At 41.7% G+C, this 12,397-nt stretch overlaps 1 protein-coding gene across 1 annotated transcript in view; it reads left to right on the plus strand.

The window, feature by feature from the left end:
- Window positions 1-1,932: 1,932 nt before the first annotated feature.
- Window positions 1,933-12,397, plus strand: part of NR3C2 (nuclear receptor subfamily 3 group C member 2) — a 371,722-nt gene continuing 361,257 nt past the window's right edge. The window contains exons 1-2 of the mRNA XM_012556240.2: window positions 1,933-2,289; window positions 7,643-9,401. Of these exons, the coding sequence (XP_012411694.1) occupies window positions 7,645-9,401 (1,757 nt within the window). The 5' untranslated portion in view covers window positions 1,933-2,289; window positions 7,643-7,644. The remainder of the gene's footprint in view (window positions 2,290-7,642; window positions 9,402-12,397) is intronic.

Raw genomic sequence — 12,397 nt, forward strand, 5'->3', positions numbered from 1 at the left:
AGTCTCGCTGCTCCCCCCCATCCCCCGCCAGCCTCCCCACCATGTCCTAGAAAAGGTGAGTGCAGCGACAGTTACTTTGCGTAGACAGCGGCGGGAGGCGGCGGGAGGGGGCCCGGAGAGCGCGGGGGCGGCCCTGAGGAAGGCAGAGTCCGTGCAGAGGGCGCGGGGTGGCGAGTGGAGGTGGGCTGCGGGCAGGAGACGAGGTGCCCGCCGGGCCGCCTCGTGGCAGGGGTGCTGGGTGGCGGGCGACTGGTCGTGGCGGCTACCCCTGCACGGTTCTAACCTAGATTTTGCAAGAAGCTGAGATCCAGGGCAAGACCGGCCCTCCCCAAAGGAGGTAAAAACTTAGTAAAAGAGACACGTCCGTTCCTTTAATAATGAATAATTAGGCAGCACAGGCTGAGCCGCCGTCGCCGCCTATTGTCCCTGGGCGCTAGGTCCGGGACTCCCCTCGCTCCTGCCGCGGCCCGCCCTCTGCCAGGGTGCGATCGATGCCCTACTGCTCGCCTGGTCAGGAGAGCGCGCGTGACGGCGGGCCCCACGAGAAAGTTGGGACGCTCGGCAGGGACTGCTGGGCACCGGAGCCGGGGATTGGGACCAGTTCGCCGGGGAGTTCCAACCTGGAGCGGCTGACAGTTCGAGTTTCCTTGTTAGGGGTCGAGAATCCCGAAGCTTAATTGTAAGGAGAAGAGGGGCATTTGGGCGTGGGGTGTCCCCCTCTTCGGCTTTGGCGGGTGCGGAGCAAAGGTGCAGGGAGAGGCTGCACAGCTTCGGCCGCCGGGCTGCGGGTCGCCCAGGGCCGGGGGACTAGATTTAGGTGTGTACGTCACTGTCCCTGACTCCGGGCCAGCCAGGAACCTAAAACGGAGCCTAATACGTGGTGCATAAAAGTCCTTAGAAATGAAAGTTAAGAAGCCCATCCTTTTGCTTAGTAACTGCAGCGTTTGGGTGGGAGGGAGGAGAGTCGAGGTGGGGGCGGTTGTAAGAAAACCGAAATTTCTTTTTGCAGACACTCGATACTTCGAAAACAATTTGGATCCTTCCCCTCTCTTGTATGTTTCCCCCGATTATGTGCACCCCGCCCCCATTTTAAAGAAGTGAAAATCTTTGACGGTAAGTTTTCTTTCAAATAGAACTAATGGAAAAATCCAATACTAAAGTAGTAAGTACAGCAACAAAATTATAAGGAAGGAGAGCAGCAGTTCTTGACTCTGCGCTTTTTTTTTTTTTTTGGTTGGGGGGTGGGGTTAGGTATTTAAAGAGCTTTTCCTGCATGGTTAAAACAAGGAAATTCAAATCCGAGTGGGAACGTGATCTGATCCTCTTGCTCTCTGGCAGGGGAGGATGTGGCTGCTCGGCTGAGAGGTAACTCCAGAGACGGAGGAAAGGGGCAGGGAGAGGAACCTTGGGGGTCGGTGAAGCCCACCCGGAGCCCTCTCCTGCGCGCTGACACTGCGCGGCGCCAGTGCCAGGGCTGCCGCTCACCTGGCGCTGCAGGTGGAGAGCGTGAGGGGACTACACCTAGACTGCTTGCGGAAAAGACGGAGTTCTTCCGCGTCGCCACACTTTTCACATCTCTCCAGAAATGATGGGGTCAGCCAGGAGGTGGGCCAGGTGGGCGTGAGCAAGTTTGGGGGTGGCCGAGCAAAGGGGGCGGAGAGGAGCAACTGGCTGGAGCCTGGAGTAGCCGCTGCCCGGCACCCGAAGCGCCAAGCGCTGCTGCGGCTTTAAGGGAGCTGTCGAGTCCAGGCTGTGTCGCAGCAAGTTTGTAGCAGTCATGTCGCCCGCTTGCTGACTGACAACCCAGATTGTCCAATGAGAAGCCCGTCTGGCCCGTGCAGCGTGGAGCCTTGCTTCTCTCCAGGCCAATGGGAAGGGCGCAGGGGGGCGGGCTAGCAACCTGAACTTTATCTGGACATGTGACCCGCTTTTAAAAGGGCCGGCCCTCCAGCTGGCCCACTCCCCCCCACCGGGTTTGCGCCCTCCCTCTCTCTCTTCTTCACTCCCTCCCTCTTTTGCCCGCCCTGGCCCTGCCCCCTCCTCCGCCCCTCCGTGCCCGGGGTGTCATTGGGCCGGGGAGACGCGAGCCAACTTCTGGCTGCTCAGAGGAAGCTCGTGCAGTCACCTGGGTGCAAGAGCGTTGCTGCCTTGGGCTCTCCCGCTGCAGGGAGAGCGGCACTTGCTGGCCTGGATGTGGATGGATTTAGGGGGGCTCCGCTGCAGGAGTGTCGTGGCGGTTACGAGCGCTGCAACAGGTAGACGCCCAGAGACGGACCCCGGCCGAAGCAGGTGTGTAGGGGCGCGCGGCGGGGCGCCGCTTGTCTGGCGCGGCGTGCGGCCGCGGCGCGGGAGCGTGCACTTTGCAGGGAGAAGTGGCTGCGTAATTTCGGAGGCACAGTCAGTATGGTGCTGTGTGCTTGTTGTTTTGTTTTTTCTACTTTTTTCCCTCTTTGGCCGCCAGAGGACTATTTTGGGAAAGTTTGACCACTTTACATAAATGCCTCCTAAAGAGCAGTTTTGAATCGCCTTTGGCAGTGGGAGGTCTGCCACCCTTCCCTTTCCCCGAAGATGAATTTTCGATCATTTTCCGCGTACAATTTTTAAAGGACGTTTAAATAATATTTCTTCCCCGTATTAATTGCGGAAGCTCCCACATCTCAGCCAGAGGTATAGCTGAATAAGGGCAGTTGAAGGAGATCCAGATCCTGATAGATCCTCTGTGAAAGGGGCTCTGGAGATTCGTGCTTTTCCCGTTCTCTAGTATTCACGAAACTCCTGAGAGAGGCTAGGATTTCCTTGGCATCACTTGGAATTCTAAGGGCAGAGGAGAAGGGGATGAAGCTTCTTTTGGTGGTATCCTTATCCTAGTACTGAATTTAGGTGCCTGCCTTCCTACTTAATATGAAAATAACCAAGTTTAAATCCTAATTGTTTACATCACCATCAGTCTTAAGTATTTATTATAACGTACTTAGGGAAACTTTTATTTGGTGGCAGATAAGTTTTAAGACCGCTGAATTTCAAATGCATCAAATTGCTTTTCAGCATTTTGTATTGCCATTTTTCTAGGTGCTGTTATTGATATCTACATAGTAATGATAACAGCATTCTCCGTTTTTGAAGTCCTGCTGTGAAGTTTTATGTTTGACATCATGGCATAGTATCAGAAGTGCTTGAGGAGAGGAGTTTTTTTAAAAAAAAAAAGTCTAAAGGGGAGTTTTTTTCTATAAGGTGGAAACAGTTTTGTTTGGGGATTTTCGAAAGATCAGGTGCTCAGTGAATTAGGTGAGTGAACAGAAATCAGGTGTGCTTAGCTTTAACTGGTTTTCCTGCTCTGTTAAGTGACCTTGGGCAGCTTTCTATCATTTACTTCATCTATAAAAGAGGGAAACATAATAATAGTTCTGTAGTGCAGATGGCAGAAAAATAGTTACAGTGAACTTTTACAAGTATGCAATCTAGTGATGATTGTGAAATTCTTAAGGGTCCGTCTTTAAAATGCCAGATTGTAGTGAAAGAACTATAGAAAATGATGCGTTTAAGATAGGTCTATGTTGGAGGGGATATTAAAAGTGAAAGTATTTTCAGATAAAATACAAACTGAAAAGGTTCTTTGCTAATATTCCTGAGAAAACTACTACCTTTTGGAAAAGGGCAACTTAACACAGACTGTAAAAGATAGAATTTTAGTTAAATTTTCCTTAGCAAAAATAGTGTTTGAGAGCATATACATGGCTTAAAGTAGAACCTCCATCAGTACTACTTAGGTGAAACTCGCTTTATGTTTGGGGAGGGAGGAAGCCATTTGCATGAAAATTAAAGGATTATATTGGGTTTTGCCTTTGTCCCAAGAGAGTCTCTGTTATAATTCCCACTGTGAGGGAGACAAGCTTGATTTTATATAAGTGAGATATACTTTAGCAACAAATGCTTTCCCTTTATCCTTTGGATATTCCGTTCTATGAGGATCATATTCATCACCTTGTATTTTCAGTATTCACTAGAAAGTTCAGGTTGACTGATTCTGCTCAAGGCATGGTCATTATATCAGTTCCAGAAAGGCAACCTGGGTTTCTTGGACAACATAGGAAATAAATTCCTAAACTGATCCTTTAGATTTTTAAAGAGAAGACAAATTAAAACGATAGAGTTCAGCATAAAATATTTTCAATAATCATCTTCTAAAAAAAATCTTAAAAAAATGTTTGCAGTGGCGGCCATGCAGATACTAGATGTCCTCCTGTTGTGTTTGTTTCCAACTTTTGTTTGCTTTGTTGAGAGGTGAACTAGGTTGGTAGATCAGGAGAATATTTTAAAGAAACTTTTAAATTTCAGCAAAGCTTTTTTGGAAGTTCTTATAATGATAGTCCTGTCAATAATGTGGTGAAATACAGGCTGTATTATGTTATAGTTAAGAGAGTTCAAGGCTAGCCAAACAGGACTTGGAAAGTTGTGATTTGTTGCATGATGTTACCTGATAAGGTGCTTCCTTGTAGAGTGCTTTAAGACTGTCCTTTGTGTCGCCAACTCTGATATAGATTCTCTTCAGATCATCATATAACCTCAGAAATCTAGGGTATGGCTAATGCTTTAGGACACAGTGATGGAAAGTTCTACCTCAAGATATTACTAGGTGTTCTGTGAAAAAAGGGTGCATGGAAGATTAGTTAGGGACTGCTGGATTAAAAAGTAAATAGATTCTGCACTGTAGAATTTGTCGGGGTTAACATGCAGATCTACACTCTGATACTTCAAAAAAGCAATAAGGTGATCATCCTTCTCAAATGACAATTTGGAGGATAGATTTTTGGAGGGGAGTCTGGGTGGGGATCCCCCCTTCAGACCAGGGCAGAGAGGTCACAGGGGCCTGTTGCCTTAGACCAGGGGAGAGAGAATGAAGCAGTAGCTGTGGAAGTAGGAGGAAGTGTGTTTATGGGAGGCCTTTAGGAAGGGTGTCTGGGCAGGGATACTTCCAGGCATTTGATTAGAGAGTGATGCAGTTCACAAAGAGTAGAATGTGGGCTTAGGAACAGGGTTGGAAGTGGCTAATACCCCGTTTTGAACATGAATGGACATGTTTCTTATGGTGTTTAATGAATTTGACGTAAACAACTATATCACGTATGTATATACATATATGTATATCCATCCATCCATCCATCCATTCAAGTTTGGTATGGGGAGAAGAGAATATTTTTAGGTAATGCTGTTGCTTTACGTTTGAGGAGGGGGGAGGCCATTTGCATGAAAATTAAAGGATTATATTGGCTTCTACTTAGAAGTAGAAGGTATTTTCAATTCACGGCTATGGCTGAATGGTTTTTACAGTCAAGTAGAGAGGGTCAGTATTAGACACGTAGGTCCCAGTTCCCTTTTTTTCAACTCTTATTTGGCTTTCTTCCATACCAATTTTTTTGGCTGGAATTACCAGATAACCACCTCAGCCTTTCTAATTTGATTTATTTTCCACTCTTTTGTGATTAATTTGTGATTAGGAATTCATAGGATGACATTTTTTAAGTACAAGAATGCTATTTAATTGGTACGTTTCAGTATTCACAAAGTATTCAGTATCGATTATAATAGTTTTTTTTTTCTTTTCTTATAATTTGTGCTATACTATCCACTTGGGATGTAGTGGTAAAATCGATTAAGTTTCTACCTTCTCAGAACTTAAAATCTAGTGTAGAATACAGAAAAGTAAGAGGTAATTACAATACTCAATTTGGGCTTTAAATTTCAGCATAGAGTCTTGTGATATCTAATGCCAGTTTGTTTATTAGAGCCATCGTATTATTTTTCTGCATTAATTAGCATATGTTCTGTAGCAAAAGGACTTGCTAGTGTCTCTTTAGTGAGGGAAGATGGGGCGGATGAAGGGAGTGAGTGGCGAAGGGGGAAAGGAGAGAGGCCTAAAACAATGCTTGTGTCAGAACTGCAGAAAACTGCATCTTTTAGATCAGGACATTAATTTTTTTTAGGTCATAGCTGGTTTACAGACCTGAAAAGATTTGAAAAATGCACACATATTGATTTTAGGAGATTTATGTATTAAAGTATACAAATGAAATTTTATTGAGAATCTGAGTTAATTTTCTTTAAGATGTATTTTTTGGAGCAATGGTTCTCAGTCGGGTGATTTTGCCCCCTGGGGGCATTTGCCAACACCTGGAGACATTTTTGGTTGTCACACTGAGGATTGGGATTGCTGCTGGCATCTAGTGGGTAGGGGCCAGGATTGATGCTAAAATCTTATAATGCATAGGGCAAACCCCCACCACAGAGAATCATCCCACGCAAAATGTCAGTAGTACTGAAATTGAGAAACTCTGATGTAGCGAGAGATGTGGGATCAAATTCCAGCTCTTCCACTTACTAGCTGTGGGGCCTGTGCCTCAGTTTCCCCAGTTGCATCATTTGGATACTGCTTTTACCGAGCTTATAGGGTTATTTGTAAGGATTAAATAAGTTAATATATCTAAAATGCTTATAATACAGCATTGAATTATGTACTGCATAATAATTATCCAGATGCAGGCTTATTATTATTATTCTGTCCAGGAAATAAATTTGTACATAGGACCAATGAATATAGTTATATATCTAAATCAACTCTGTGGGCACCTTGAGGATGACGACTGTGTTTGTTTTGTTTATCACTATGGATTCAGTGACTGCTCACAGGCTCAGGATGTAGTAAGCACTTGGTAAATGTTTGTTGAATGAACAAATGCTTAAATTATGGGGACTCATCCCAAATTTCCTTCATATTTTTACTGTTGAGAGTGAAAATGTCTGTTGGGAATCCTTCTGTCGGGGGTACCACTAGGTCAGGATGCATGTCAAAGTCGTTGCTGGTGTTGAAACGCAGAGGAGAGGAGTTCTGAATTTCTTGATTGTCCTATTGCCTCTCAGAGCTGTGGTGCATTCTCATCCATCAGGATATATGCATGGTTACATCTCGTAATTGGTAGTAAATTATTATCATTGCTACTCTAGCTTAAGGAAGTCTTCTTATTTTAAAGATAATTCTTAAATTATTTTTTCTATGATAATTCCCTTGGCAAGTTTATATTTGGAAATGATAACATTAATTGCATTTTCTTATTGATACAAATAAAAGTTTTTAATAAAGTCATATATTAGATATGGAAGGCAGCTTCCATATGATCCAGAGACTCCAAAGGCTTTGGAGTCGGAAGACTTAGTTTTAAACCTGGCTTTGTTACTTATGATGTTTTTGACATCGGGCAAGTCACCCACCACAGCAAGTCCTCAGTTTCCTCTTTTGTCTGCTTTATCAATTCCCAGGATTACTCTATTACAGAAATTAATATTCGTAAATATTCTTCGCAAACACTAAAGGCTATATTATAACAAACGTGTTACTTGTATTTAGATGCAAAATAGTTTTATAAAATATGATTGCTCCCCATCGTTCTGGCTTCGCAACAGGTTTGTACTCTATTATATCAATACCTTAGAAGGTAATAGTTTTTAATCTAACTAGAAATACTGTTTATAATAAGTAGAACATATATTTTCTAGCTTAGTAAATTAATTTTAGGATGTCTTTTAGAGTAATAGTGCTATAACTGACTTCGATTTAATTTTTATTTTTTAATATAAATTTATTTGTTAGCTATGGAGGCCAAAGGATACCACAGTCCCCCTGAAGATCTAGAAATGGAAAGACGGTGGAGTCAAGTTTCTCAGTCTGTGGAGCATACTTCCCTGGGACCTACAGAGAGGACCGATGAGAATAAATACATGGAGATTGTCAACGTAAGCTGTGTTTCCGGTGCTATTCCAAACAACAGTACTCAAGGAAGCAGCAAAGAAAAACATGAACTCCTCCCTTGCCTCCAGCAAGACAGTAATCGGTCCGGGATTTTAACATCTGATATTAAAACTGAGTTAGAATCTAAGGAACTCTCAGCGACTGTTGCTGAGTCCATGGGCTTATATATGGATTCCATACGAGATGCTGACTACACCTGTGATCAGCAGAATCAGCAAGGAAGTGTGAGTCCAGCGAAGATTTATCAAAATGTTGAACAGCTGGTGAAATTTTACAAAGAAAATGGCCACCATCCTTCCACACTCAGCAGCGTGAGCAGGCCCTTGAGATCATTTATGTCTGACCCTGGGAGCTGTGTCAATGGTGGAGTCATGCGTGCCATTGTGAAAAGCCCTATCATGTGTCATGAGAAGAGCCCATCCATCTGTAGCCCTCTGAACATGACATCATCAGTTTGCAGCCCTGCTGGAATCAACTCTGTGTCGTCCACCACGACCAGCTTCGGCAGTTTCGCAGTGCATAGCCCGATCACCCAGGGGACTCCTTTGACATGCTCCCCTAATGTGGAAAACCGAGGCTCCAGGTCACATAGCCCTGCACACGCTAGCAACGTGGGCTCTCCTCTCTCAAGTCCATTAAGTAGCATGAAGTCCCCAATTTCCAGCCCTCCGAGTCACTGCAGTGTAAAGTCTCCGGTATCCAGTCCTAATAACGTTACCCTGCGATCTTCTGTGTCTAGCCCTGCGAATATCAACAACTCACGGTGCTCTGTTTCCAGCCCTTCCAACACAAATAACAGATCCACGCTTTCCAGCCCTGCAGCCAGTACTGTGGGATCTATCTGTAGCCCTGTAAACAGCACCTTCAGCTACGCTGCTTCTGGCACCCCTGTTGGATCCAGTGCAACTCGGGATATGGTTCCTAGTCCAGACACACATGAGAAAGGTGCTCCAGAGGCCCCTTTTCCTAAGACTGAGGAAGGAGAGAATGTCATCTCAAATGGTGTGGCTGGTCAGCTCAACATTGTCCAGTACATAAAACCAGAACCAGACGGAGCTTTCAGCAGCCCGTGTCTAGGAGGAAATAGCAAAATAAATCCTGATTCCCCATTTTCAGTACCAATAAAGCAAGAATCCACCAAGCATTCATGTTCAGGTACCTCTTTTAAAGGGAATCCAACAGTAAACCCGTTTCCGTTTATGGATGGCTCATATTTTTCCTTTATGGATGATAAAGACTATTATTCTCTATCAGGAATTTTAGGACCACCTGTGCCAGGCTTTGATGGTAACTGTGAAGGCAGTGAATTCTCAATGGGGATTAAACAAGAACCAGATGATGGGAGCTATTACCCAGAGACTAGCATCCCTTCATCCGCCATTGTTGGTGTGAATTCAGGTGGACAGTCCTTTCACTACAGGATTGGTGCTCAAGGTACAATATCTTTATCACGATCTGCTAGAGACCAGTCTTTCCAACACCTGAGTTCATTTCCTCCCGTCAGCACTTTAGTGGAGTCATGGAAATCACACGGTGACTTGCCGTCGAGAAGAAGTGATGGATATCCAGTCCTAGAATACATTCCAGAAAACGTATCAAGGCAAGTCGGTCTCTTCTCCTTTCTTGAAAATCATGGCTTTATAAGCATGCTTCCCTAAAAAATGTTGGAGATTAGCATGATCTTTTCAGTTGATAAATTTAAACATACTTCACCTTACTGTTTTGTATTTAGTATGGTTGTTTAGCGCTTTCCCCCTCCCCCTTGCTTGTTAGTATAACATTATATTTTTTGAAGTAGCGGAACAAAAATTGGAAAAAAAAATCTCTTAGGAAATATTTGTGTTGACTTTGAAGAGGTGTATATAGACATTTTGCCCTTTATATTGCCTATTTTTGGTATTTGGAAAATGTTTATTTCAACTGTCTGTTACTATATTTACTTTAGCTGACTAGTGCTAGATTATTTTTTCATTAGCAGTCCACTGGTAATTGCTTTAAATTGGTTTCTTCGTGATTTTAGCCTTTTTTCTCAACTTACTTTATTGGTTGTAAAAAATAGAATCTCTAATCTGCTACCCACCCTTCCCCATGCTTTCCTAGGTAAGCTAATTGTATGAAAGTTGTGGTTTTCAATACAAATAAATCATTTCCTAAACTGTTGAAGGCTTTTAAAGACTCAGCACATCTAAATTTACTAAGTGGACAATCTTGCTTTCTTAGTCATATTGAAAGTGAAATATGACACTGCAGTTTTCAATTGGTATATTTATAATTTTTCAGATCCACAAGAAGACATACTTTATTTACTGTAAAATATCTCTTGGCTTTGCTTGATGCAGATAGCATAGTGTATATATTTAGAAAAAACAAGGAAGAGATTTTAGATATGACTGTGCAGGGTGGTTCTAAGCTCTGCAAGGAATTGTTGCGTTGGACTTTGCTTCCGTACTATTTTTATTACATGGTTGTGATAAATGATCCCTTTATTGAATACATAAAAAACAGATTTCTCAGATATAACTTATTCCTTTGGGATTTAGAAATATGTGGATATTTTCTTTCATTTCCCTATAAATTTATTTTGTAGAAAATAGGTCCATCCCATTAACAGAACATAAGGCTTATATGTATTTCTATATCTTTCTCCTTCTATTATTTTTTTTTCTTTCCAGACAAAAAACAAAAACTTTAACTTGTGCATTCTTCCTTTTCCTTGTCATTGGCTGAAATCTTGCTCCTCTTGCTTTTATGGAAGCAAATACTTCTTAAAGGATACATTCTTATAGTTAGTTCTTAGTAATAGAACTGTTCAATCTATGCTAATACTGCTTCTGGCTCTTAAATTCTAAACTCTAACAGAAGTCATGAGATTGTGTGGCTTCCATCAGAACCAAACTCAGCGTGTGTTTTACTGCTATTGCTTTATTTTACTTTTAGGTAAGGAAAATCTTTGCAGGTGATGTGGACACTTTTGTAAGCAATGTTTCTAGTGAGTTAGTAGAGCCGGGCTGCCTTAGTTCAAATCCCAGCTCTGCTACTTAATTGCTTTGTGTTTCTGTGGAAATCTCTTCATCTCTCTGAGCTTTAGTTCTTCTCATCTATAAAAAGGGAATTAAATAGTACCAATCTCAAACATAGTTAAGACAGCTTAGTGAGTTAATTTATGAGGAGAACTTCGACTGTCCTGTGGCACACAGTATGCATTACAAATTTTTAGCTGTTGCTGTTACATGTTTTCATAATTCTTTGTTTCTTTTAAGTTTTCTTTTTTCTTCGTTATATGAAATTCCACGAAATCTTTTAAAGGAATATTACAGAGATAGATAAAAAAGTTTTTGTTGATGATTTCTCATGACTATACTCTGCTTTTTACTTTTGTCTATGGTTAGGTACCATGAATTTGCTACAACAATTCTACTTATGCTGTTTTGGTTTTGAGGACTGTTGCTTTGGGTAATGATGTTTCTGGCTAAAATAGTAGAGATACAGTAGCTAAAAACATTAATTCCCTCTTCTGTTTATTCTGTATCCTATTTCCACTGTTTTAATTGTGTTTTCCATACTCAACTCATGAAGCCCCTCTTGATAGTCTTGGTGGACCATAACATTAGACATGCTTATAAGAATCAGTAATCTTGAGTCTATTGTGCATTTTTAAGTACGAGATGAATACTTTGTCTGGTGTCTCCTCCTCAGTATTCCAAAAATCTTTACATCTTTGATAATATTGTTGGAGGGGACTCATTATGTTTACATGCATACTGGTTTTGTACCAGTTCAGTTTTCCAAAAAATTTACTATTATTTGAAGTCTCTTATGGATTAATAATTTGTTAATTTCTTCCTGGTGAATATTGTCCAAACATATTTGTTTTGATCATTCTCAGAATAAAGGCTCAAGGTTCAGAGAATATTTAGAATTTTTTTCCTAGATTTCAGTATATGTGTTATAATAGTCAATTTAAATGTATCCAAACTTCATCATTGGTTTCCTGTTTTGTGTTCTTTGGAACAAAATGCAACTTTTTGGCCTGTTTCTTCATTTATGATAATGATGGTCCATCTCAGGAAATGTTGAATAAATTAATAAAGATTCTGAAGGATCAAGGCATTGTGTAACGGCTTCTAGGTTTAATAGTATCCTTCATCTTTATTTATTTATTTATTTATTTAAATAATATTTTATTGTGTTTTTTTGGTGAAAGTTTACACAGCATTCACTGTGATTTTAATTTCATTTCTCTGAAGAGCAATAACTTTTACCACCTTCTCATTTGCTTATTGACTATTGGTTACCTTCTTTCATGAAGGGCGTGTTAAAATCTTTTGCCCTTCTTTAATTTTCTTTTCCTTTTTTTTTTTTTTTAATTGTACTTCAGGTGAAGACTTACAGAACAAATAGTTTTTCATGAAACAGAAGTACACATGTTGTTTTATGACATTGGTTAACAACCCCACAACATATCAACCCTCTAACTTCTCAGCCTTTTTTTTTTTTTAGTGAGAATACACACAGCCAAAGATACACCATTTCAAAAATTTCTACATGCACAGTTCAGTGACATTGACTATGGTCTTCGAATTGTGCTGTTATTCT

The sequence above is a fragment of the Trichechus manatus genome, unplaced genomic scaffold (assembly GCF_000243295.1).
Source record: "Trichechus manatus latirostris isolate Lorelei unplaced genomic scaffold, TriManLat1.0 scaffold00059, whole genome shotgun sequence".
Classification (NCBI taxonomy): domain Eukaryota; kingdom Metazoa; phylum Chordata; class Mammalia; order Sirenia; family Trichechidae; genus Trichechus; species Trichechus manatus.